At 54.6% G+C, this 9703-nt stretch overlaps 1 protein-coding gene across 1 annotated transcript in view; it reads left to right on the forward strand.

Moving 5' to 3' along the window:
* Window positions 1-5149: 5149 nt before the first annotated feature.
* Fubp3 (far upstream element (FUSE) binding protein 3) overlaps window positions 5150-9703 on the forward strand; it is a 67587-nt gene continuing 63033 nt past the window's right edge. Inside the window, exon 1 of the mRNA XM_013021285.1 lies at window positions 5150-5272. Within this exon, the coding sequence (XP_012876739.1) occupies window positions 5150-5272 (123 nt within the window). The remainder of the gene's footprint in view (window positions 5273-9703) is intronic.

Raw genomic sequence — 9703 nt, forward strand, 5'->3', positions numbered from 1 at the left:
TAGTGTGACGTGTACCTGTAATCCCAGCCATGCAGGAGGCCTGGGCAAGAAAGTGCAGGGCTGTGCCCTGGCAACAGCACAGGAGCCTATCAAAAAATAATACTAATGAATGACAAAAGCATAAAAAGGGCTAGAGGGGCTGGGAAGGTGGCTCAGTGGTAGAGCGCTTGCCTCGCATGCATGAGGCTCTGGGTTCTATTCCTCAGTACCACATAAGCAGAAAACACAAGTGGTAGAGCACTGGCCTTGAGCTGAAGAGCTGAGGGTCAGCGCCCAGGCCCAGAGTTCAGGCCCCACAACCAGAAAAAAAAAGGGGGGGCTAGAGGCTCAGCTCAAGTGTGAGATCACCTACTTAGCAAGCAAGTTCAAACCCCAGTACCCCTTCAAATACAGAGTAGGCCCGCAGAGCACAGAACAAATGGAAATGCATGCCGGGTGGCATACGAAGGGGAGGAAAAGCAAACCCCGCCCGCTGCGGCTGCCACTGGCTCCCCGTCTCTTCCCTGGCACCGGCTGCCCGGGTCTTCACTGTCCCAGGGGAGGAAGACCCAGCCCCAGATTTACTAGGGCATGTGAAGAACGTGGTTTGAAGCCCTCTCGGGGGTCATAGGTCAGAGCGGTTTCCCATCGATCTATTTGTCCCTCCCTGGGCCGGAGCCCTTTGCCCCCCACCCCCCCCCGGCCCCCAGAGTCATATCAAACTTCAACAGCTTCTCCCCAGCCTCAAGCAACCAAAACAGAGGGCATTGCTTTCAAACGCGGCCCCCGGGGCGATTTACCAGCTGGCCTGGTGGACCCCTGACCCCACCAAGATGTAATGCATCCCCTGGTTTAGCTGGATCGATGGTGCTGGGGAAAACAGCCCCCAGGTAGACCAGTGAGCCAGGGCGCCAGCCACCTGCCAGCCCGACACCTCCGCATGGGCCTGAGGCCTGCTGTGAGGTCTCTGCGCAAACCTGCCAGGGCTGTCACTGGGGGGGTGGGGGGAAATGCAGGCTGAGTTGGCCCTCAGCTCACAGAGCAAGGACAATGGTTTGGGGGTAGGCTTGACATTTCAGAGAGACAAACTTGCCTGGTGCTGATGGCTCATGCCTGGAAGCCTAGTTGCTCAGGGGAGGCTGAGATGTGAGGATCGTGGTTTGAAGCAGCTGGGGATTCTTAGCTCCAATTAACTAGCTAAAAAAAAATTGGAAGTGGGGGTGTGGCTCAAGCGGTAGAGAGCCAGCTGTGATAGGAAAAGACAAATGGAAGTGAGAAGCCCTGAGTTCAAGTCTTCGTGTACACACACACACACACACACACACACACACACACCCCACAATATCTTTAGCCTACCCACCGTGCTGCCCTGCCTTGAACGCCACCCGCATTAAAAACCATCCCTGCTTGGGCTGGGAAGGTGGCTCAGTGGTAGAGCGCTTGCCTTGCATGCATGAAGCCTGGGTTCCATTCCTCAGCACCACATACACAGAAAAAGCCAGAAGTGGCGCTGTGGCTCAAGTGGTAGAGCACTAGCCTTGAGTGGAAGAGCTGAGGGACAGCGCCCAGGCCCAGAGTTCAAGCCTCAAGACTGGCAAAGAAAAGAAAAGAACAGAAGCCATCCCTGCTGACGGTCGGCCTCAGCTTCCACGTCCCCAGCCCACAGCAGGGCCCAGTGGCATGGAGCTGCCCGGTGCCCAGGCCGCTCGCTCCCCATGTGCGGCTTTTACATAGGAGAAGGCTAACAAGGGCAGAAGGGCCATGTGTCCCTATTGGCCGCTCCTCTCATGACCCCACCCCAGCCTGGGCTGGGAAGAGCAGGTGGCTTGACAGCGCCCCTCCCCCCACGCGGGGTCAGTGGAGCAGCGTGGGTCACTGGTGGCGGCGGCAGCAGTGTCCGAGAAACGGAGCACGTGTCCCTTGCCCAGAGCAGCTCCTGGTCTGCGCTTTAAGCCATGTCTGGCCACATTCAGGTTTGGAAAGTTAGAAGAGGAGGTGCGTGCGCGTGCACATGCACATGTGCGCACACGCATGTGCGTGTAGGTACCTACAGCACAAGGACCTGAGCCCAACACCTCTTGCTCTTACGTTTGTGTCTGGTGCTCTACCACTTGAACCGTACCTTCAGTGGCAGAGAAGTCCATGAGACTCCATCTCCAGTGAGCCAGCAAAAAAACCGCAAAATGCACTGGTGGCTCTCACCTGCCACCCTCAGGAGGCTGAGGCCTGAGGATCAAGGTTTGAGACCAGCCTGGGCAGGAGATTCTTCTCTCCAGTTAACCAGCAAAAAGGTTGGAATGGAGGTGTTCCTCAGGTGGTCGAGCACCAGCCTTGAGCGAGAGTGCAAGGTGTTGAGTTCAAGCCCCAGTACCAGCACAAAAGAGAAGAATTGATTCTATGACTATTATTTGAATGGAAGTAGATGGACAGGTAGGTGGGTGGCCGAGCACTGGGTAAGTGGATACGTGGACAAAGGAGAGGGATAGGGAGATGGGTGAATGGGTGGAGGGAGGGAGGGATGGGTGGATATGAGGGAAGGTAGAAGGATGGGTGGGTAGGTGGAGGGATTGTGGTGGGTGGAGAATTGGGTGGTTGGATGAGTCTACGGATGGAAGGATGGATGGAGAGATGGAAGGGGTGGATGGAGAGATGGAGGGCAGATGGACAGATGGGCAACATTTTATTTATTTATTTTTTTGGTCAGTCGTGGGGCTTGAACTCTGGGCCTGGGCGCTGTCCCTCAGCTCTTCAGCTCAAGGCAAGTGCTCTACCACTTGAGCTACAGCGCCACTTCTGATTTTCTGATGGTTCATTGGAGATAAGAGTCTCATGGACTTTCCTGCCCGGGCTGGCTTGAACAGCGATTCTCAGATCTCAGCCTCCTGAGTAGCTAGGATTACGGATGTGAGCCATCGGCGCCCGGCTTAGATAGGCAACATTTTAAATCACATCCCTTGCTTTTAAGGAAGCTGAAACCAAGGCCCACACACAAGCAGGAGCCAAGAAGCCAAACTGCATTGGCTGGAAGCAAAAGCCATGCCGCTGCCCCGGGCCCTCCCCTGCGCCCTCCCTCCAGCTGCCCTGCCCGCCCCCCTCCTAGGACTCCCCTCTTTGCCCACATCTTGTTTCTCACCCCGGGGCAGGAGCCCTGCACCTGGGAGACGGGCCTTTTGTGGAAGCCTTGGCCGGGGATGGGGGGGCTCCCTTCTTCTGCTCCCGGTGCCATCTCGGGGTGACTTTTGTCCTTGGACAGTCTGCACCCTCAGAAGTGGTTTCGTTTTCTGCTGACTGGGCGGCCATTAGGAAGAGCAGCACGCATTACCCTCTCTGGGGCACAATGGGTGACTCATTCAGCCCTCCTAGTTCACCTGAACCCCGTGTGTGTGGGGAGGGGCGCGTGTGTGCGTGTGTGCGCACATGGCCAGGGCCTCCCTTCCAGAGCAAGGTGGACCCCATCTGTCGGGCAGCTTGCTCCAGTGTCTGGCCATTATGCTGGGTGCGTGGCCTGGCTGGCGCGGGCGGGAGGCGGGAGGAGGAGCGTCTGCTGCCCGCGCTCTCTCTCTCCCGCTTTCTCTCTCACTCGCCCGCTCTCCTCTTGTGTCTTTATCCTTCTGGAGCCAACCAAGCCCAACTTGCTTGAGAGAGCGATGTTAGCCTTGTGCGGAGCAGACCTAATGCACGGGCTCCTCTTTGTCCGCCCGCCTCTCCTGCCCACTTCTCCCACTCAGAAAGCCACTCCAAACACATCAGCGGGAACCGCAGAACAGCCACTTGTTGGCTAATTGGGCTAAACAGCTGTGCAGGGTTGGGGGTGGGCTGGAGGGGGGCAGGGACTCCCGCTTAGCCATCAGCAGCCTTCTGAAAGGAGCCCCTTCTCCACGGCCCAGCCAGAGCCCAGCTCCGGGGAAGATGCCCAGCCCTGTGGGGGCATCGCCCCTCCTCTGCCTCCACCCCTCCAGCTCTGACCCTGAGTGGCGCGTGGGCCTGGCCCCCCAGAGGGCAGAATCCCCCCACCCCACCCCCGCCACCTCCCCCAGCTCCCTGAAAAAGTCTGGGAAGCCACTGCCCAGTCTGTAGCTTCCTCCATTTTCTCATCTGCCCTGGAAGCAGTTAGGTAGGCCTGCTAAGGCCTTCTCTAGCTCCCCAGAATTGCCTGATGCTGAGTACTGAGAGTACTAAGTTGAGTACTGAGCTGAGTACTGAGAGCGATAGCCAGGTTCAAATCCAGACTCACGGTAGACAAGGTGTGTGACCCTGTGTGTGCTCATACTAGACTTGAACTCAAGACCTTGCACGTTTTCTTACTCCAAGCTAGTACCCCATTCATTTCCAGCATTTTGCTGGTTAGTGGGAGAGAAGCGTCTCTTTGATTTGATTGCCAGGATCCTCAGATCTCAGCCTCCTGAGTAGCTAGGATTACAGGCCGCAGCCAGTGGCCAGCCAGTTGGGTGACTTGAAACCTCAACCTCTCTGGGCATTGTTTCCTCAGAGAAGCAACAGAACAGCAACAGCAGCAGCAGCACCTGCCCTGATCCGAGATGAGCTGTGAGTATCCATGCCTGCCAAACAAAGAACTTCCCCTTCCCCCATGGAGGGCCCATGACACCAAGTGGTCCATTGCCTGCACCCTGACCCAGTGAGGTAAGTTACAGCCTGAAGGATAAGGACCTGGCCAGCCCAAGGCATGGCAGGCTGAGTCACCTTGGATAAGAGTGGCATGTGCAAATGTCCTGAGACAGGTCTGCTTGGAGGAGCAGATGGGAAGCCAGTGCACTGGCAGGCTGGGGAACAGCCAGGTGGGACCCCCCACCCCCCGTGGGGCCAGCAAGGGGGCGTGGCTTTCTCCCCAGGGTAAGAGCCAGCCACAGAGAGGGTGAGGGCAGCAAGGCACTAGATTTCTCTTTGTCAAAGAAGTTGGGGGAACAAGAGAGGGCAGAAGTAGGGAGCTCTTCCTCCGCCGCTCACCACCCCAGGCTGGGTGGCAGAAGTGACAGTCCTCCTGAGGAGCCAATGATCCGAGCGCTGGGTCCTGAGATAACCTTTCCCACTGTCCCAGCCCCAGTTAACCTCAGCCTGGAGCTGCAGGGGTTAAATACCGCAGTCAGGAAGGAAGGAAGGAATCAGGGGATTATAGGCTTGCCTGTGGCTTGTCCCTTCGGTCACACGGGCGATGACTAGGCGCCCTGCTATCTGTGAGCACCATGCACCTCCTGATCAGGACGCCATTAGAGCAGCTGCAAGTCCCCAGCTCCTGCCTCCGCTCTGCACGCTGGCCAGGGCCAGTGGGCCTGCCGTGAGCCCCGCCCCCGCCCCACCCTTGCTGCTTTAGGACGACAGATACCAGGCAGGAAACTGAGGGGCTGGCCAAGGCCTGTGCCAGCCCAGACAGCACAGCCACAGTGCTCTCCGGGAGAGGCCAGGCCTGGGGGCACACGCAGAGACAGAAGCTCTTCTCCTCTCCTCCTTGCACCCCCTGACTCCTCTTTTCTGCCCAGCAGAGCCGTGTCCCTGCCATTCTCCCCTTGGGGAAGCTCAAAGTCAAGGTGAATGAGCTCATCTAAATAACTCGCTCCCCCCAGCTCCCGGGGATAATCGCCACCCACTTCATTTTTGCTTTACATGCTTCTTCTGCTTCCTGGTAAACTTTAGCTGGTGCATGTGTGTATGCGTGCGTGTGTGTGAGGTTTCTTTTCAGATCTTACAAAAAAAAAGAACTTAATTGCTTCTTCTGATTTTCAGCATAACATGCTCATTATAGAAAAACAACAACAACAAAAAAATGGGCCAATACATAAAGGTGGAAAGAAGAAAAACAATGAGACACTTTTTCACAGCCTCAAGTCTAGAGTAGAGCTAAAAGGAGGTCCCCATTTATAAAACTGGGGTGCCTCCCACCTGCCACCAACCTACTGGGTCTCCTCCCTCATCCACGGGCAGGCTCTTGCTCCCCACAGGAGTTCTCTAGACTCCTGCCGCTCAGAGCCAGACTCCTCCCACTGATTTCCACATGCCTGTGTTGAGCATTTACTTAGGGCCAAGACACAGGTTCGAGGCAGGTGCACATGTGGCTCACACCTGCCATCCCAGCTACTCAGGAGACTGAGATCTGAGGATCATGGTTCAAAGCCAGCCTGGGCAGGAAAGTCTGTGAGACTCATTTTTTTTTTTTTTTTGTCGGCCGTGGGGCTTGAACTCTGGGCTTGGGTGCTGTCCTTGTGCTCTTCAGCTCATGGTGAGTGCTCTACCACTTGAGCCACAGCTCCACTTCCAGTTTTCTAGTGGTCTATTGGAGATGAGAGTCTCACGGACTTTCCTGCCCAGGCTGGCTTTGAACCGTGATCCTCAGATCTCAGCCTCCTGAGTAGCTAGGAATACAGGCGTGAGCCACCAGCGCCCGGCTATGTCTGCGAGACATTTATCTCCACTGAGCCTCCAAAAAGCCAGAAGTGGAGCTGTGGCTCAAGTGGTAAAGTGCCAACTTTAAGCAAAAAATGCTTGAGAGTCAGAGCCCAGGTGCTGAGTTCAAGCTGCAGGACTGGCAACACATGCATTGTCTCTCTCTTTCTCTCTCTCTTTCTCCCTTCCCCTCCCCCCCATACACATAGGCTCTAAACATCTGGACTCACTCGGCCAGTCTTGTGTTTTTCTGCCTCATGTCTAGTCTCCTCTCTGCCTGGCCGGCTAGGTACAGAGGGGCAGACACTCGGCTTCCTCTCTGCTGGCCCCATCCCCAGCATCGATGGTGTCCAGAGGCAGGGTGCAGGAAGGCGGCCGCTGTGGACAGGTGCACCAGACACCCTGCCGAGGGGAAGGAAGGAGAACTGTTAGGCAGATAGGAAAAGAAAATGCAGACAACATATGACCCACCAGGATGCTTCCTGTTCCCACAATGCTTTGGGGTTCCTGCTCAACATGTTGCTTTTTCCCATAATGCCCTGGGTGGCCACTCAAACTCCTGCCTCAGTAGTGAGGTAAAGCCTTGGACACTCTCGGGCATGACCAATCAGACTCTCTTCCGTCCTCACGCACGATCTGGCCTGACCAATCAGACTTAACCTCCATGCTTTTGCTCAGTGGCCGTGACCAGTGAGGGACAGGAGCTGGCACTGGGGCCTCACTGACCCACGGTGGCCTGGGCAGGAGGATTAATAAAGCACAAAGGCCACTTACCTGGGGACATTCATGGCCTCTGAGGCTTCTCTATCCACTCTGGGCTCCACTTGTGCTCTGAATAAACTTGCTGATTTATCACACTTCTTCGCCTCTTAAGTCTCTGCCTCGCAGAAACAAAGGCCCAAAGTCCTAAATGGCATCTCTTCCAAGTTCTTGGCATGAATGAGCTCGTCCGTGGAAGAGTACTGCTCTGGCCCAGGCTGTTTGATGAGCTAACATAAGACAAGATTGCGGGAGAAACCATGCATGAGCTGAGACCTGGGATTTGAACTTGGCATTGCTTTCTCGTGCAAACTAGTAATGGCAGGAAGGAGGCCCCTCTGGAAGGACAATCCTGTCATCTTGGGAGCTGAGAAGGCTCCCAGCAAAGACCCAATGTTTTGTAGGAATTGGAATCTTTTCTGTCAGCTGGGCACCAGTGGCCCATGCCTATTATTCTAGCTACTTAGGAGGCGGAGATCTGAGGATCACAATTCAAAGCCAGCCCAGGCAAGAAAGTCTGTGAGACTCCTATCTCCAATAAACCAGCAGAAAACTGGAAGTGGTGCTGTGGCTCAAGTGGTAGAGTGCTCACCTTTAGCTGAGGAGCTCAGGCACAGCGCCCAGGCCCAGAGTTCAAGCCCCACAACTAATAACAACAAAAAGAATCTTTTTTATTAAAGGGGTTGCTTGAAACAAGTTCCTGCTTTGGCCAGGTGTCCTGGTTTGGGGAAAATTTAACCTCTTTCAAACGAGCCAATAGCTCACAATGAACCTAAGTTCTGACCAATCAGAACAAAGGGCAGTAATGCGTTAGGAATAAAACCTTGGCTTCCTCTGTCATAGGTCCTTCCGCAAAAGGAAAATCTTGTTTTACCGGGTTCCTTTGGAGGGGGCGTCCTTATTCCTACATGACTCCCCAGTATCTCAAGACATTTCCAACATTTTGAAGGATGCATAGGAGTTAGTCCCCTGGAGAAAAGTTCCATTTGGATTGGAAGGAGCAGCTGGCATATCGGGCCACAGGTGGGGCTCAGGCTGGGCCTGAGGCTCAGGCTGGGCCGCTACAAGTGGGGGGTAAGTGTGGGGCATGCTGGGAAGAGAAGGTAGGGGTGTCAGCTGGCTGCACCTTGGTGAGCTTTTCTTTTGTTTTGTCAGTCATGGGGCTTGAACCCTGGGACTGGGTGCTGTCCCTCAGCTCTTCAGCTCAAGGTGAGCACTCTACCGCTTGAGCTACAGTGCCACTTCTGGTTTTCTGGTGGTTTATTGGAGATAAGAGTCTCACAGACTTTCCTATCCTGCCTGGGTTGGATTTGAACTATGATCCTCAGATCTCAGCTTCCTGAGTAGGTAGGATGGCAGGCATGAGCCACGGGCCCCCGGCCCCATAGTGAGCTTTATATACCCGATCAGAAATTTGGGCTGGAGCTTCGGGCTCTCTGGAGCCTGGAGAAAGATGGCAAATGAGAGGAAGATGGTAGCCGGGATCAGAGCCAGCTTCCACCTCGCCTCCGTCGCAGGCAAGGGCTTTCATGGTTGTTTGTTCAGATTTCTCGGATGAGATTTCATTTGAAGCCTGGTACAGCAAACATGTTTGAAACTGCCCCACAGGCTGGGAAATCTTGGAGGCAGGAATGGCTGGACCTGGATTTTATAGTTCCTTTGTTCTTCAAAAGCTTTGGTTGCGTTCCACCCACTACTGCCCAGCTCTGTGCTCTGAGGAGAGTATATTCAACTGCTCCTGTCCCAGGGATTCTATGTTGTAGGTCTAGACTCCGGATCCCTGAGTTCTAGTCCCAGCTCTATCTATGACTTGCTTGGAGGCATTGCCTAAGTCATCTTGTTGAATTTGACTCTGGCCCTCAGCCTTGGACTTGGTCCCAGCCCCTACACACAGATCAAACATAGTTTTACCCTCAGCCTACTGGGCATGGCCAGGAGTTTAAGCCCCAATACTGGCACAAAACAAAACTGCTTGTTCCCATTTATCATGAACACTATCTGCCGTGCCGCTTAGGTGGGAGAAAGGGCCCTAAGAACAGCTTCTATGTTTAATCTTTGACTTTCTCCTTTGGCTTTGGTTGTGTGTTCAGAGCATAGATTCCCCCCTCCCCTCTCCTCCTCTCCCTCCCCACCACCCAGCCCTGGGGCTTGAATTCAGGGGTTTCTTGTTTTTTTTTTCTCCCAATAATGACTAGTACTCTACCACTTGAGCCACAGCTCTACTTCTGCATTTTTGCTCATTAATTGGAAATAGGAGTCTTGTGGATTTGTCTGGTTGGGCTGGCTTCAAATCTGGATCTTCAGATATCAGCCTCTTGAGTAGCTAGGATTACAGGTATGAGCCACCAGCGCCCGGCTGGAGAGTTATTCTTGATGAGCATTGAAAGCTCATGAGCCGGGATCCAGAGGGCCTGAGTTTGAGCCCCCTCCCAGTAAACTGGATGACCTTTTTGGAAATAAAGTCGGGTGGGGGTGGCTGGGAAGGTGGCTCAGTGGTAGAGCGCTTGCCTGGCATGCATGAGGCCCTGGGTTCGATTCCTCAGCACCACATAAGCAAAAAGAAAAAAGC

Source organism: Dipodomys ordii, unplaced genomic scaffold, assembly GCF_000151885.1.
Source record: "Dipodomys ordii isolate 6190 unplaced genomic scaffold, Dord_2.0 Scaffold55, whole genome shotgun sequence".
In the NCBI taxonomy this organism is placed as follows: Eukaryota; Metazoa; Chordata; class Mammalia; order Rodentia; family Heteromyidae; genus Dipodomys; species Dipodomys ordii.